This window comes from Capricornis sumatraensis, chromosome 8 (genome assembly GCF_032405125.1).
Source record: "Capricornis sumatraensis isolate serow.1 chromosome 8, serow.2, whole genome shotgun sequence".
Classification (NCBI taxonomy): Eukaryota; Metazoa; Chordata; class Mammalia; order Artiodactyla; family Bovidae; genus Capricornis; species Capricornis sumatraensis.
In genome coordinates, this window is record NC_091076.1 from 24285583 (window position 1) to 24303406 (window position 17824).

Genomic DNA, 17824 nt, shown 5'->3' on the forward strand with positions numbered 1-17824 from the left:
CTGCAACGACTTTTGCACCTGCTTGCTAAGAAACATACATATGCAGCAGATTTCAGTCTGAGGCTTGCTTTCATTGTTGTATCCCACCAGGGAGGGGAGGTTATGAAAAAATGTGTACCTATAGCTCTGAGCTCTAATTGTCAGATGTACCCAACAACTATAAAGTGTTCAAGTGGTTTAGGGCAGTTCAAACCAGAAAGGGAAGTGTATTTCTATGATTTTTTTACCATTCCTCTTATATATAGCACTTTACAGTCATTTCCTGATTTTCTAAAAATGATTTAGTACAAAAACAAAGTTAAGAAGCTAACTGCCTCTGAACAAGAAACAGATGAAGTTTTTTTTTTTTTTTTTTTTTTAAGGATCAAAGAGAGAAACTTACCTAACATGTAAGAGTTTGGGGAAAGACAAAGACTGGGAGGATCCAATCGTATGATCATACTGAGGTTCTGATCTAGGAAGTAAACATGATTCATGATTTAATCACAATATAAAAGCACCTTTTTCGATACACAGGAAAATTTCTGCCTACAAAACAAATTCAAGAGCCAGTTCACTGCATTTGCTCTTGTTCAATTTGCTTTAACCATATAAAAAATAACTGATTAAAGAGTTTTAGGTTTCTCTGAATCTTTTATTAAAAATTCTACTTCACTCTTAAAAGGTATGATAAAATCTTTGATGCATATAGAACATCAGAGGTTTCTACCGAACCCCCACCCCATGTAAGTTCCTCAAATACTTCCTGCTGAACATATAAGTCATTACCTTAGATTAATCACAGGAAGAGGTGGTGAGGAGAGGAGTTTCTTAAACTGATGTGTGCTTAAAACTTCTCCATCAAAGTTCACCTCCCACATCCTGGAGCCGGGGCGAGCACAGTATATTAGGGGCTGCTGGCCTGCAGAACACCTTCCCGGGAAGAAACAAGCTCCATATTCTCCATCTCTTTCCTTGTTTCCAATTTTCCAAAATTTTTCTCTAATACCCCCCATAAAAAAAGAAAAATCACGTTTACTTACAGAAACGTCAAAAGCACTGGCAATGCAAATCCACATGGCCATAAGAACCCCACCCACAGTGTCCTCCCTTTCTTCGTATTAGCTCTTTACTGGAACGAACAACAGAATGGAAAGATCACAACAGGGCAACAACTCTCGTTTGCCATTAACTATTTCTGTTATAGGAAGCAAAACACTTCAGGTTAGTACTCAGTTTATTAGCCACAGTCAGAGTTAATGTGAAGGCTCTTTTTCAAAACTAAAAGATGAGTGCTACCAAACCGTTTCCTACATTAAATCAGTTAAATCCTACTGATTGCTCATCTTGTTTTTCACCTGTCCCGTGGAGGCCACTGATCTACTCTCCAATTCTGTCTCCAGTCCACTCATCTGTCACAAATACCCAACAAACGCCTCACTCTTTCCTCAAAACTCTAAGTCCTTCTGAAAGTCTGTACCTTGGAACATTCTGTTCCCTTAGGATTACACGAACTAGATATATAAAAGAACTGCACATACAAAACTGCCTGAGAACATGGAGGGTGACAATGAGTATGCCTCTTCCCCAACACTCCTTTCTTTTTCATGAGCTAACTCCAACCTTCCTCCTCTGACAGTCCTCTCTGACTCCTACAAGCAGAATTTCAGGCTTCCCACGCCATGTTTTCAAAGCAGTCACCGCATTACATGTGGCAGTGGTGTCTGCTTGAACGGTAGGTGCTAGCGGCAAAGAACCCACCTACCAATGTAGGAGACACAAGAGACTCTGGTTCCATCCCTGGGTAGGGATTTTGATCCCTAGGCAGGGAAGATCCCTGGAGGAGGGCATGGCAACCCTCGCCAGTATTCCTGTATACAGAATCCCCATGGATGGAGGAGCCTGGCAGGCTACAGTCCATAGGGTCGCAAAGAGTCAGACACAACTAAAGCGACTTAGCACCTGCGCACGCACCCTGCACTAAAACAAAACATCAGCTTTACTAGAAGAATAGTTTTAAGGATTAACTAAAATAAGCCAGAAATGTATTTTATTTCCCAAATAAGGAACATAAGTAATGAATCCGTAACTTCTTGTATTGCTCTGTATGCACGTCAAAGCACTTTCACATACATAATTCTTCTAGTAAAGCTCATTAACAACACTGACAGAAAGCTGCAGGAAAAGCAACCTTGTATCTCACTTGGGTTAGTTATCGGGAGCTTTGGTTTGAACAAAAAAAGTGTTTGTTTGGAAAGGAATATAGCTTGAAACAAACAAAACTTTAACATAAAAAATTTTAATTACTGTACTATCCATGATCCCCCAAACTGAATTCTAGCTAATGAAGAAGGCATTTCTTTAACATGTTATTTTTGCAGTTGGCTATCCTTATAACCAACTCTAGTCACAATCCTGTGAAATGAGAATTAGCAGCTATATTCAGTTCAGTTGCTCAGTCATGTCCAACTCTTTGCAACCCCATGAATCGCAGCACGCCAGGCCTCCCTGTCCATCACCAACTCCCAGAGTTCACTCAAACTCATGTCCATTGAGTTGGTGATGCCATCCAGCCATCTCATCCTCTGTCGTCCCCTTCTCCTCCTGGCCCCCATCCTTCCCAGCATCAGAGTCTTTTGCAATGAGTCAACTCTTCGCATAAGGTGGCCAAAGTACTGGAGTTTCAGCTTCAGCATCATTCCCTCCAAAGAACACCCAAGACTGATTTCCTTGAGGATTGACTGCTTTGGTCTCCTTGTAGTCCAACGGACTCTCAAGAGTCTTCTCCAACACCACAGTTCAAAAGCATCAATTCTTCGGGGCTCAGCCTTCTTCACAGTCCAACTCTCACATCCATACATGACTACTGGAAAAACCATAGCCTTGACTAGACGGACCTTAGTCGGCAAAGTAATGTCTCTGCTTTTCAATATGCTATCTACGTTGGTCATAACTTTTCTTCCAAGGAGTAAGCGTCTTTTAATTTCATGGCTGCAGTCACCATCTGCAGTGATTTTGGAGCCCAGAAAAATAAAGTCTGACACTGTTTCCACTGTTTCCCATCTGTTTCCCATGAAGTCATGGGGCCAGATGCCATGATCTTCATTTTCTGAATGTTGAGCTTTAAGCCAACTTTTTCACTCTCCTCTTTCACTTTCATCAAGAGGCTTTTTAGTTCCTCTTCACTTTCTGACATAAGGGTGGTGTCATCTGCATATCTGAGGTTACTGATATTTCTCCCGGCAATCTTGATTCCAGCTTGTGCTTCATCTAACCCAGCATTTCTCATTTGCACACAGATAAAAATAAACCTTCATTTATTTATTTAGTTCTTTATACCATTTCACAAGATTCTCAAAACAACCCCAGTAAGATGTTAATTCAGTCCAGTGGTCTGACCACTTGTCAGAATGTCAGTCAGATTTCTGAACTGGACTGTGTAGTAAACAGCAAAAACCACAAATGAAGAATAGTTAAGAAATTTGTGAGATTAACTAATATTTTATCAAAATCTCAAGGGTAGATTTAATGGCCAAAAGGTCCAATGTCAAAGGATACTAGAAGTGACTGAGGTACAGAAAAGGCACAAAATCAAGACGGAAAGATTCTAGTCTGCCTCCTCCAGCTGCATGATGTCAGGCAAGCTCTATTACTTACCAGGTCTAGGCTAAAAGTGAACAGGTGACATTGGATGATGTCCAGTTCTGTAAGTCTAACTTCATCACTGATCCACAGTCTGAAATAAGTCAGAACCAAGTACATTCCCCTTCCTACTAATTCCAGGTATACAGATGCTTTGCGTCTCAAAGCCTTGCTCCACAGCTGTATACCTAGGTTCTGATGCCAGACACCTGCAACCTCCTATTACTGGTCTCCTTTCCACAAGTCTTTCTCATCCCAAGAAAACAAAGTGCAACCTCTCCTCACCATCTCACGAGATAGAAGAACCCCTAGAAAGACATAAAAAGCTTCCAATCCTGGATAGTTCTAAGAGGACCCACTTCCAAACCCTGGTTTTCCACACGTACACTTCCTTAAGGAGAAGGCAATGGCACCCCACTCCAGTACTCTTGCCTGGAAAATCCCATGGATGGATGAGCTTGGTAGGCTACAGTCCATGGGGTCGCTAAGAGCCGGACACGACTGAGCAACTTCACTTTCACTTTCACACTTCCTTAAAACGATCTGAGAGCCCATGTACTTAGTTAGAGTGACATTTACAGCTGTCACTCTCAGTATGGTGCAAACTTACCAACGGGATCCCCAGCAACTTCCATCTCACGCCAGAAGGACACATCGTGGAATATGCTTAATTCTTTCTTGCTGCTCCCCAAGAGGCTGCACCTTCCTACTAGAACAGCCTCTCCCCTCCTACCTTTCTGCCTTCAAACTTCACCTACTGAACCTCCTAATCAAATTACTGAAGCTGGCTAGCAGACTCACAGGGGTTTATTAAGCAATTCTCTCTTCTTTTGTGTGTGCTCAAAATTCTCCATAATAAATTTCTAGAAGAGGGGATGGGTTCGGAGGAATATGGTAGCTGGCCAAGGCTACTAGAAGGGAAAAGGCGGGGTGGGGGGCAGTGAATATTTCTATGCAGTGAGAATGGCTGAGGAACTTAAACACAGTGATACATAAGATTTATTCATTTCAAGCCAATTCCTGTTCTAGTATTTCACAGCCACTACCAATACACTCCTTTGCCATTCACTGGCCCTTTGGCTTGACCCTTGTGAAAGTGAATTCGCTCAGTCATATCCGACTCTTTGCAACCCCGTGGACTGTAGCCCACCAGGCTCCTCCGTCCATGGGATTCTCCAGGCAAGAATACTGGAGTGGGTTACCATTTCCTTCTCCAGGGGATCTTCCCGACCCAGGGATCGAACCCAGGTCTCCCACATCACAGGCAGACGCTTTAACCTCTGAGCCACCAGGGAAGCCCACTTGACTTGACCCTTGAGATTTCAGTAAATATTTGTCAGCTTCACAAAGTTCTTACTTAAGTCTTCACCCTGTTTTACCTTTTAGTAAAATTCTATTAAATACACAGCAAAATTCCACATCACCATAAAATCTGAGACTCTGAGCCATGCGGGAGAGCAGTTCTCCTGGGTTCCATTATCCTTGCTCTCCACTTGGGCACCTTTCCCAAAAAGTCTCTTGCTTTTCCAGCAAAAGGAAAAAAAACAGAAAAAAAAACACATAGCCAATTTCAACAACAACAAACTCAATCAAAGAAGACACCGTGATTCCCCACATAGGAACAGGCCTTTGTTCAGCCTTCCTTCATGGCACTCAGACCAGGCTTCTTGGTAGAATTGAGCTTGTGCCTTAGTCACCCACTGGACTACGGTCACTCTCCTCGATATCCTCTCTGCTCTCTAACATCAGCTTGCACAGAGCTGGTTCCTTATTAATATTTGTATAACTGAATTGAAGAAATTGGGTGAGATGTCTTCTAAGTCCCTTCCAGCTCTGAAATTCTGTATTCCCAATGACTCATGGTTAGTAAATGTACCTCTCAGTGTCACACAAGAAGGATCGAGTAAGCGAAGATACAAGGAGTCTTCCATCCAAATAATCTAACTGGACGACACAGGAATCAACTGTCGTGATTGTCTGAACAGGAAACATCACAAAGGCAGCGGCTGCCTAAAGGGGATGTGATGAGAAAATAAAATTTAGCTTTCTGTATACACATGATCCTCCTCTCTTTACCTTTTAAACGAAAACAGCTTAGAGAGCAAAACAAAAATTTACAACAGGCCAAAATTAATTTGCCTATTAGACTATCAGTTTCATCCATTCAACAAATGGATCCACATAACTGCAGAGGATAATTCTTAAGGCTCTGTTTGTGATTATCTATTCTTAGAAGTTGGAATGAAAAAGACAAAATAAGTTTTCAAATATGTGAGAGAGCTGTTCACCAGTAGACAGTACTTCTCCACTTGGAAAAAGAGACAAACTAGGGCTAAGAATCCCAAATGTATTTCGGATGAAAAATACATTATGAATCAAGCGGTAACTGTGATGGGTCATCATGAATATTTCATTAACACATCAAGAATACTCTGATGTTTTAACTAAAAGAATAATTAGGCAATGGTATTTAGATCTCTTCTAATCTGCCACGATCCTCCAAGGAAATAAGCCAATGAGAGACAAGTTCCCCACTTCTGATGTAACAGCTTTGGAAAAGGAAGACAGTGAGAAGCAGGTCCGCTGTCTTAATGACAAACTAGAGCATTCCATGAAGCCTCAGGACCCACATTGCTAAGCCCAATCCGGGAGTGCCTTTAAGATTCCATTCACAAGTTACCTCTATTCTGAAAGAAAGTATACCTGCACTCAAGAATTTCTTCAAAATGGGGACGAGGAGACTAGGAGCCTGAGCAACTGGTACCATTCCTCCATGTCTGCCATTTTATTCACATAATTAATAAACAGGCATCTGTTCTTTCTGAACAGCCAACTATTAAAGAACGCTTTATTTAAGTGGGCCATCCAGGTGAATTATGGAGTAATGTGATAGACAACATGCAAATTATGAAAGTTAGCTCACAGCCATTTTGCAACACGACCAAGATAAACTAGGGTACCATACACACTACGTGCAAACAAGTTTTCTCAAAATTAATAGTCTGGGCTCTAGATAACCCTGAAAGACATACAGATCAAACTGTGTTCTTTAATTGAAATTCTGTGAGACAATACCTTCTATATTCACCCACTTACACAAAGCACTGAACTGTTTCTCACCTTTGCTTGCTTAGAAGTGTTGAGTTTGATGGCAGAAACTTTTCCCAAATGATCACCTACAAATACTCTAAGAATAGCTGTATCCCAACAGAGAGCTGTAACTTTTCGGCCTTTGTGTTCTGAAGACACATAAATTCGTTCTGGTTTCCCACGACGCTCTTGATTTAATTCCCAAACAACTACAAGACCTTGACTGCAAGAATGGAGACACAGAAGCAAATTTTTGGCAGTGGTGAAAAAGGTACAATTTCACTGCATCACAGTATCACCTATATTAAATATATAAGCATATTCTTATTCTTCAGAAAAGAGGAAGTACAAAGTCAAGATATTAATCTCCTTGCTTTAGTCCACCAATCCAATACAAATGGAGAACTTTGAGGTTCTAAATTATGTTACCTTTCTACTTTGAGGTCTCAGAAATGTTGCCTCATATCAGTGTTTTCCACAAATCCTATCAACTGCCAACTGCCCATCTTGGTTTGCTTGGGTCTAAATGTTTTCCCAGGTCACAGGACTTTCAGTGCTAAAACAGGGTGAGGCCCAGGCACACCAGGATGGTTGGTCACCCTAATAAACACACAACCACATTTTTCAATCTCAGATGCATCTGGGAAAGATCAGGTAGTTTCAGAACAGTCTCTCACCTGGTAGCCACGGCAACATAGTCGTCATCATGTAAACAGCAGGCGATCTGAGAAACTGCACCTTCCTAGAGCACAGAAGGAAAAGTATTAGGCAGCTCCTCAAAACTGGGTAATTTACTACTTAATCTCAAGTTTTACCTTCTTCTTTTATTCCAAATGATATTTACAATGGAGAACTCACATTTATGACAGATACTCCAGATGGTACATGACAGGGCAACCCTTAATCTTACCCTGTGAGAAAGAAAAAGCCTGTGCTTCCAGCCTTCTTTCTGAATGAGGTTGAGTCCTCCTCCTGAACTGCCCAAAGCCAACCATTTTCGAGACACGGCTATGCTTGTGCACTAGAAACATGGAAACGGACAAGTGAGAGACTCTCAGTCACTTAGCAAATCACACTACTGGAAATAAGATACTGAGAATCTGTGTCAGGCTCCTCCCCACCAGCCTACCCACTGCCCAGTTAGATACCATCCAACGGGACTCAAGCTCTTATTCTAGAATAGTGAAAGACACAGAAGAAAGGACATTTTGGTTTTAACTTTTTAACTGAATCTCAAAATGGCTGAATAGGCTCAATTGTATAAATGAGTAATTTCCCCCTTGGCAGAAGCCAGTTACTAGCCGATTCATCTTCTGGGCAATTCAGCTAGGTCATTCCAGTGCTGACCGCAATGATGGAAGCTCAAGTACCCAGGGGATAAAGCAACCACTTTAACCATTTGTTCAGGTAAATCCTTTCTAGTCTGTATGATGAGCACAGAAAACCCACAGCTCTGAGAGCCAGTGAGACTGTAGACGACGCAAATACAAATCACTGTACTAGTACATCTCCCCACACCTTCCGCTCCTGATCCCGAAGCAGCAGTGGGCATGCTGTGCCCAGTGCACTTGGTAAAAATTACTGACTGGCAAACATATTCCCAATCCTCTTCAACCTTGTTTCTTTCTACCATAGAAGCTGGAAAATCCAAATCTTCACTTACCCAGTTTCTTTTGCAGCTAGGGGGAGCCCTGGGACTCAAGTCTAGCTAATGAGACTAAACCCTGTGGGGGCATCCTGGAAAACTCTGCCCTCTCAGATAAACGGTAGAATCTGAAGGGGAAGAAAGCCTTTGTCTCAGGGCAGCTCCATCTCACTTGAGCTGCTACTGGAGATAATCAAGACTTGAAGCCAGCCTGCTTATCTTGCAAATGTGACCAACGGTCAATATACAAAAGCTAGCAGAACAGGAAAGATGGAGAGCCTGGGTCCTAAGGAATACCAGTGGCCACCACACTGAACCCAGAAACAACGACCTCAAACCAGGTTATAAACACCTTTATTGCTTGAGCCATTACTGAGATTTTCTGTAACTTGCAGCTAAAAAAATGTCAGCTATCAACCCTCATAATTGTTGCTCATACTACTTTGCCTATTACTTCCTGTTCCTTTGCTCAGAGGCTAGAAGGGTGCTCTGGGGTGAGGAACTGGTTATGAGACTGTTCTTTACCATGTCATTCCTGAGTTTATCAAATGAACTCAAGAGTTTGAGAGAAGCACATACTCCTTCCCACAGAAGTAATTTTTGGCTAATTTTGTAATGCTAATTTTTAGCTCTGTTCCCTTAAACAGAGGGGGTACATCAAATTCGTTGTTTTGAAATGAACTTCATAGAACTGCAATGGTTCTTATTGTTCAAAAGGCAATGAGGTATACTCATTTAAACTATGTTATTTTCAATCAAATACATTACTTTCTGAGAGAAGGCAGTAAGATTTGGGGGAGGGGGTGGATTCAGTAATCAATATCATGATCTTTAAGGATAGGAAAGAAGGATTCAATCAACTGCTTGAAAAATAAATCAAGAAAGTGCTAAGAAAATACTACTTCTATGCAAAGTATTACAGCACAGGTAAGAACACCCAGGAGTCTATAAAACATAAAAAATGTTTGGGGGGGGTACACATGTAACAGAGAACGAACCAAACTATGAATATGAAAATAAAATTGATATATGGATCAAGAAAATCACCTTTAGACGAGTAGAGTCCAGCCTCAGGGCTGAAAGTAATGGATCCAGAGACTCAAATTCTGCAAGAACATGGCTGTAGGACTCTGGTATCACTGGCACAAAAGTCATTTACCCAGACAGATGAAACTACGTTGAGGGACAGGCACAGTGATCCTGAATAAAACCTGCAGAAATATAATTTAAGAAGCTCACCACTCTTTCAGCAAGCATTAAATGAACAGGTGTTACAGCAAAGAACAAAATCTGACTCCATGTTGGATCTGTTCCTTTTAACCTTTGCTCCCCATTGCTGTTGTGATCCATACATAATGGCCTGCCTCAAGGAACCCTGCACCTCTGCCTGTATCTTAAACCAAAATGCCTTTCTTCAGGACCCTCTCCACCTGTGGATGGCTACAGGAAGGGAGAAATTAACACTCTCCTCCCTGACATTGGCCATTCCAGTAGATATTTGCAGGATTAATAGCCTTTTTACTTTACTTCCTCACCTTCCTCCCCACCCCTATAAAACAATCTGGTATCCAGACCCCAATAAGATGGTTATTTTGAGACACGAGTCTGCCATTGTCTCGGTCAGCTGCCTTTTCAAACGAAGTTATTCTTTGCCTCAACACTTCTGTCTCCGATTTACTGGCCTGTCATGCGGTGAGCAGAGCAAGCCTGGACTCAGGAACAAGTGGAAAAAACAAGGACACATGAGAAAGGGACAAGGATTCCCTGCTCTGGAGGTGCCTGGCACCTAGGTGGAAAGAAAACATGTACAAGTGACATTATATGTGACAGTCAGCTTGTACTGTATCATTCCTTGACTCCAAAACTCCCAGAGAAAAAAACCCAGACTCTCAAGGTTCTCCATAATCCTGTCCTACTCTATTTATCTAACAGTATAGAATAGACACTGCAGAACATAAGGAAAAATTTTGTCAAGCTCCTCTGTGGCAAAATAGCAACTCCAGCTGCAATTCTTTGAGCTGTAACACATCTGTCTTTAAGTCTCTCACTACATTCAATGGTTATGAGCCCACAATTCAACAGTGCTTAATAGGAAAGGGCCTCTGGATGGCTTCCTCCAGCCTGTGGGAAGTCAGATGCCAAGAATTAGCACACCAAGGGGAATGAGAGCTTCAGTATCAGACCTGATAGGAAAAAACAGGAGTAAGAATTCACATCCCTGGGATCGCAAAAGTCAGACACAACTTAGTGACTAAACAAAAGAATACAAGGGAGCGAATGCCAACCACCCAGTGAAGACTTTGTAAACTAACACAAGCATTCTTACCTGTTCAACAACACCCAAGTGTATGTTTCTGTCAAATTATACGAGTTTCCAGAAAAAAAAACAATTTAAGAAAATTCTACCCATTAATTTTAACTTTTCCTCAACCTTTTGTTATCTACCAACTTGAGAATAAAAAGCAAATACCACGGAAAATTTCAGAAATAATTGTTTATACTTGTTTTTAATTATTTACACCTTGTGGTTTTGGTGTTTTTTTCCCAAAAACACATGTATTCACTCACTCATTTATTCAACAAATATGTACTTAGCACCAACTACGTGCCAGGCATCCTTTTAGATCCCAGAGATACAACAGAGAACAAAACAAGTCCTAACATTCATGAAGCATACTTTCCAGGGGCAAAACACATATCGAAGCTTACAATACTTTTTACTGCATACACATAACATAGTTTTATTTTCTGCTATTAATGCTGTTTTTAATACAGCTTGATCTGTGCAAGAATGGTGTTCTGGAAAAAAAATCTTTAGGAGTTCTCCTATACTCAAAATATTATTTAAAAATCTTCTCTCATTCTTTCACCCATTCACATTATTAAGTATTACCGACACAGAAAAATCAGGATCACCAGACAAACAGCTCTGCTCACCATCCAGTTCTACAAGGGTTAGGTCCCAACCCGCTGCAGTTGCTGACCACCCCGGCACTCTGAGAGGAAATTAAGTCAACAGGATGAGGCTGCTGCCGACAACAGGCCCCTCAGATAATTAGATGTATATCCCAGGAAGAATTTTAATCACCTCAGATTTTTATATATCTCCATACATAAAAAAGCACTAAAATCTGTTCTTTATGATTAGCAGTAGTCTTTTACCAAGATATAGGCTTGCCTGCACTTATTTCCTAGCTAAAATTCACATGTGAACTGTCTTCTCTCCTACCTCTTCAGAGCAGTTTCCTCAGAGCTAACTGAGTAGCTATCGCCCAGGCTGAAGTCCTCAGCAAGCCCCTGAGTAAAATGTAAACTCATAATTCTGGTGTGTTTTTCTCCAAATCAAAAGCTTCTAGTAAAATATGAGGCACAGTGGTGCTAACAAGACAAAATAATTCCAGAAAGCACTTTATAATCAACTGAGGAAAGACAAATCACACACACACACACCCCTCATACATACACACACACACACCTCATACACACACACACCTCATACACACACACACACCTCATACACACACACACACCTCATATACACACACACCTCATACACACACACACACCTCATATACACACACACACCTCATATACACACACACCTCATACACACACACACACCTCATATACACACACACACCTCATAAGGGGAACAAAAGCAAAGTAATACGTGGGAACAGAGGACAGAGAGATCACAGTGAGTTAAAAGTAACCACAGAAACCTTTCTAAGGGAAGCAGCACTAGAGCTGAGGAAATGGAAAGGGTAACAAGGCAGCAAGAAGCCAAGTATTTACTGTTGTTCAGTCACTCAGTCGTGTCTTAGTCTTTGCGACCCCATGGACTGCAGCCCACCAGGCTCCTCCGTCCATGGGATTTCCCAGGCAATACTGGAGTGTGTTGCCATTTCCTTCTCCAGGGGATCTTCCCAACTCAGGGATCGAGTCCGTGTCTCCTGCACTGGCAAGTCAGAGGATATATTTGGAGAATATTAAGTCTTTGGCTGAAACACAGGATACAAGCAACAGAATAAAAAAAAGATAAACCTGGATATTAATTCAGGTACAAGTTTCAAAGCACTATGAATCTCAAACCAACGAACCTGAACAAATTATAATTTGGTAAGCAACAGAAAGACATTGAAGGATTTAGTACTGGTAGACAACATAATTTCTGTAAAGTGCTGTGGGCAGACATTAGAAACCAAAGACTTGAGAAAAGCGGTTAGAAGTGAGAAACTAAAGATGAAGTCTTTTAGTTTCTCAAGACATCTTGCGGAGAAGGAGAAAACCTCTCTTGACCTTATGAGCAGGGGAGACTCAAACAGAATTTAGAATGACAGGGACTGAAGATACAAGAAAAAAAAGATGAATCACTGTGTAAGGTCCTAAGGAAGATAGTAAGGAATGACATCAAGACCACAGTGGCCATCTCTTCCACTTGCAAACTTAAATTCTGATCCGGATAGACCATTTGGCATTGATCTCAGTGAAGAGAGAATGACCTGGAAAGTATGACCTAATCGGGTAAAAAACCTAGTTTCTATTTCTCTGAAAAAGACTTTAATGGAGATGAGAACAAAAAGGGAGCAGCATATACAATGTCAGTTGGCAAGAGAAGTTGCTGAGTGTTAGTGAAAGTGAAAGTTGCTCAGTCGTGTCTGACTGTTTGAGACCCCGTGGACTGTAGCCCGCCAGGCTCCTCTGTCCATGGAATTTTCCAAACCAGAATACTGGAGTGAGTAGCTGTTCCCTTCTTTTGGAGATCTTCCCAACCCAGGGATCAAACTCAGTCTCCTGCATTGCACACAGATTCTTTGCCATCTTGAGCTATCAGGGAAGCCCAGTGATAGTGTTGCTGCTGCTGCTGCTAAGTCACTTCATTCATGTCCGACTCTGTGCGACCCCATAGACAGCAGCCCACCAGGCTCCCCCGTCCCTAGGATTCTCCAGGCAAGAACACTGGAGTGGGTTGCCCTTTCCTTCTCCAATGCATGAAAGTGAAAAGTGAAAGCAAAGTCGCTCAGTCGTGTCCGACTCTTAGCAACCCCATGGACTGCAGCCTACCAGGCTCCTCTGTCCATCGATTTTCCAGGCAAGCGTACTGGAGTTGGGTGCCATTGCCTTCTCCGGGTGACAGTGTTACACCATTCCAAATTTATACCTTCCCTTGTGCTTACTTTGGCACTGCCTTTCTTTGGGATTGGAATGAAAACTGACCTTTTCCAGTCCTGTGGCCACTGCTGAGTTTTCCAAATTTGCTGGCATATTGAGTGCAGCACTTTCACAGCATCATCTTTCAGGATTTGAAACAGCTCAACTAGAATTCCATCATCTCCACTAGCTTTGTTTGTAGTGATGCTTTCTAAGGCCCACTTGACTTCACATTCCAGGATGTCTGGCTCTAGGTGAGTGATCACACCATCGTGATTATCTTGGTCATGAAGATCTTTTTTGTATAGTTCTTCTGTGTATTCTTGCCACCTCTTCTTAATATCTTCTGCTTCTGTTAGGTCCATACCATTTCTGTCCTTTATCGAGCCCATCTTTGCATGAAATGTTCCCTTGGTATCTCTAATTTTCTTGAAGAGATCTCTAGTCTTTCCCATTCTGTTGTTTTCCTCTATTTCTTTGCACTGATAGCTGAGAAAGGCTTTCTTATCTCTCCTTGCTATCCTTTGAACTCTGCATTCAGATGCTTGTATCTTTCCTTTTCTCCTTTGCTTTTTGCTTCTTTTTTCACAGCTATTTGTAAGGCCTCCTCAGAAAGCCATTTTGCTTTTTTGCATCTCTTTTCCATGGGGATGGTCTTGATCCCTGTCTCCTGTACAATGTCACAAACCTCTGTCCATAGTTCATCAGGCACTCTATCTATCAGATCTAGTCCCTTAAATCTATTTCTCATTTCCACTGTATAATCACAAGGGATTTGATTTAGGTCATACCTGAATGGTCTAGTGGTTTTCCTACTTTTTTCAATTTAAGTCTGAATTTGGCAACAAGGAGTTCATGATCTGAGCCACAGTCAGCTCCTGGTCTTGTTTTTGTTGACTGTATACAGCTTCTCCAACACACTAGTAAAGTGATGCTAAAATTCTCCAAGCAAGGTTTCAGCAGTATGTGAACCGGGAACTTCCAGATGTCCAGGCTGGTTTTAGAAAAGGCAGAGGAACCAGAGATCAAATTGCGAACATCTGCTGGATCATCGAAGAAGCAAGAGAGTTCCAGAAAAACATCTATTTCTGCTTTATTGACTATGCCAAAGCCTTCAACTGTGTGGATCACAATAAACTGTGGAAAATTCTGAAAGAGATAGGAATCTCAGACCACCTGACCTGCCTTTGAGAAACCTAATGCAGGTCAGGAAGAAACAGTTAGAACTGGACATGGAACAACACACTGATTCTAAATAGGAAAAGGAGTATGTCAAGGCTGTATATTGTCACCCTGCTTATTTAACTTATATGCAGAGTACATCATGAGAAACGCTGGGCTGGAAGAAGCACAAGCTGGAATCAAGATTGCCGGGAGAAATATCAGTAACCTCAGATATGCAGATGACACCACCCTTATGGCAGAAAGGGAAGAGGAACTAAAAAGCCTCTTGATGAAAGTGAAAGAGAGTGAAAAAGTTGGCTTAAAGCTCAACATTCAGAAAATGAAGATCATGGCATCTGGTCCCATCACTTCATGGGAAACAGTGGAAACAGCATCAGATTTTATTTTGGGGGGCTCCAAAATCACTGCAGATGGTGATTGCAGCCATGAATTAAAAGACGCTTACTCCTTGGAAGAAAAGTTATGACCAACGTAGATAGCATATTGAAAAGCAGAGACATTACTTTGCCAACAAAGGTCCATCCAAGTCAAGGCTATGGTTTTTCCAGTAGTCGTGTATGGATGTGAGAGTTGGACTGTGAAGAAGGCTGAGCGCCGAAGAATTGATGCTTTTGAACTGTGGTGTTGGAGAAGACTCTTGAGAGTCCCTTGGACTGCAAGGAGATTCAACCAGTCCATCCTGAAGGAGATCAGCCCTGGGATTTCTTTGGAGGGAATGATGCTGAAGCTGAAACTCCAGTACTCTGGCCACCTTATGTGAAAAATTGACTCATTGGAAAAGACTCTGATGCTGGGAGGGAGTGGGGGCAAGAGGAGAAGGGGACGACAGAGGATGAGATGGCTGGATGGCATCACTGACTCGATGGACGTGAGTCTGAGTGAACTCCGGGAGTTGGTGATGGACAGGGAGGCCTGGCGTGCTGTGATTCATGGGGTCGCAAAGAGTCAGACACGACTGAGCAACTGAACTAAACTGAACTGAACTGCGCTTACTATCTCTGAATAGACTCCTTACCTCCCAGACCTACTTACCAAAATCTTCCCAGGCTTTCAGGTCCAGAATAAGTCCCACTTCTCATAATTCTCAAAGTGGAAGACTCATAGATAACACGGTGCACACATCCACATAATTCAAAAATTAATCTGAATTAAGGTTCTGGATCCCTGCGCATTTTCAGGAAGGGAAAGGAAGTGCTCCCTCTCATGAAGCTGCACAGTCCACTCCTCCACAGCTCACACATTATAAGGTACTTCTTTACTACTAGGCTGAAACCTGATGACTTGGAACTTTTATTCCCAACCATGGCTTCTACAGTTTAAGAAAATGTCTGCATGCATGCTAAGTCACTTCAGTCGTGTCTGACTTATTTCAACCCTATGTACTGTAGCCGGCCAGGCTCTTCTGTCCATGGGATTCTCCAGGCAAGAGTACTGGAGTGTGTTGCATGCCCTGCTCCAGGGGATCTTCCTTACCCAGGGATCAAACCTGTGTCTCCTGCATTTTGATAGGCAGGTTCTTTACCAAGAGTGCCACCTGGGAAGCTCAAGGAAATGTTTACGCCTTACAAAACAGTCCTTCAGTATTTGAAAAATGTCATGAGGTCTTCTAAAAATTTAACACCACCAGTTCTTCACTCATTCTGACCTGACAATTTCCAAATTCCTCTCAGTTCTGATAAGCTTTCCACACAGGGCCTTTAGTTTGCCTGAACATGTCCTGTCCAGAACTGAACATAAAACTCTTCAGTAGCTTAATAACCAGAACAGAGTAGAAACACTAACTTCCTTGACCTGGACACTAAGTTTCTATATTATGTCCTAAATCAGTATCAGAGGCAGTTTTTGTGTGTTTTTTTCCAGGTATGTTTTTAAAGTAGCCATGTCACACTTCTGATTCAACAGAGAAAGAAGCTAACTAACACCCAAAGGAATTTTCAAACAAAATTAATATAATCTTCCTAGCTAGTACCTGGGCTTCCCTGGTGACTTAGTGGTAAAGAATACGCCTGCCAATGCAGGAGACACAGATTCGATCCTTGGGTTGGGAAGATCTCCTGGAGAAGGAAACGGCAACCCACTCCAATATTCTTGCCTGAGAAATCCCACAAATAGAAGCGCTTGGGGAGCTGTAATCCATGGAGTCACGAAAGAGTTGGAGACAACTTAGTACCTAGATACAGTAGAATTGAGCTCAAATTGAAAGCTGCTATTAATCAAATTCAACAATGGATATAAAAAGTACCCTGAAATTTTTAAGCTGTTCAAACAAGAACAGCAGAATGTTGATACTTGTTAAAGTTTGGTTAGGTATACATGAGGGTTCATTGTACTATTCCGTCTGTCTGTGTTTGAAATTTTACTGAACAAGATTTTTTATTGAGGTACATATAGTTAAATTACAATGCTGTGTTAGCTTCAAGTGTACAGCAAAATGACTTAGTCATACATATACATGCATTCAAGACTTTTAAGTAAATATTTAACAAGAATCTCTGTACAAATCTTTCATTCTATATAAACCTTCTATGCATCCATGGTTTAATATATGCTGTTTCTGGAATCTTCCTCCAGATAAGAAAAACCGGTCTCTCCACAAAACTGAGTTTAACTATTACTTCTGTCACAGTTAGCCTAGCAAAACACTAAGCAAACAGAGGGTGGCCATAAATGCTTACCAAAGTCAATGAAAAAACCTTTTGAAGAGCTGGTTTACTAAAGGTCACAGAGCTCATAAACCGAGGTGAGACTAAAATCCACTAATCTTGAGTCCAAATCTAATTACCTTTCCATTTCCCATATTCCTTGATGGCAACATAAAAAGCAGTAGGATCAAAAAAAGGTTTTTCTCTTGGCCTAGTACTCATTTTACTGAACCAGTGTTTGCTGCGCGAACACCCAAAGCAAATCACAGCGTTCTCTTTTCCCCACTAGATGCGAGGAAGGAAGAAAAGGCAAGAGAGAAGGAAAAGGAAGAAAAATTAAAGATATTATGCCAAGGGGAAGTTGGGGATTTCCTCATAATGGGATCTTTCTATAAAGAAGGCTGAACGCCAAAGAATTGGTGCCTTTCGAACTGCGGTGCTGGAAAACACTCTTTGAGAGTCCACTGGACAGCCAGATCAAACCAGTCAA

The 17824-nt window shown here is 41.7% G+C and overlaps 1 protein-coding gene across 1 annotated transcript in view; it reads right to left on the reverse strand.

The window, feature by feature from the left end:
- HPS5 (HPS5 biogenesis of lysosomal organelles complex 2 subunit 2) overlaps positions 1 to 17824 on the reverse strand; it is a 44426-nt gene that overhangs the window by 25953 nt on the left and 649 nt on the right. The window contains exons 2-8 of the mRNA XM_068977647.1: positions 9404 to 9567; positions 7622 to 7732; positions 7389 to 7453; positions 6742 to 6934; positions 5498 to 5631; positions 769 to 981; positions 383 to 454 (exon numbers count right to left, since the gene is read on the reverse strand). Of these exons, the coding sequence (XP_068833748.1) occupies positions 383 to 454; positions 769 to 981; positions 5498 to 5631; positions 6742 to 6934; positions 7389 to 7453; positions 7622 to 7732; positions 9404 to 9511 (896 nt within the window). The 5' untranslated portion in view covers positions 9512 to 9567. The remainder of the gene's footprint in view (positions 1 to 382; positions 455 to 768; positions 982 to 5497; positions 5632 to 6741; positions 6935 to 7388; positions 7454 to 7621; positions 7733 to 9403; positions 9568 to 17824) is intronic.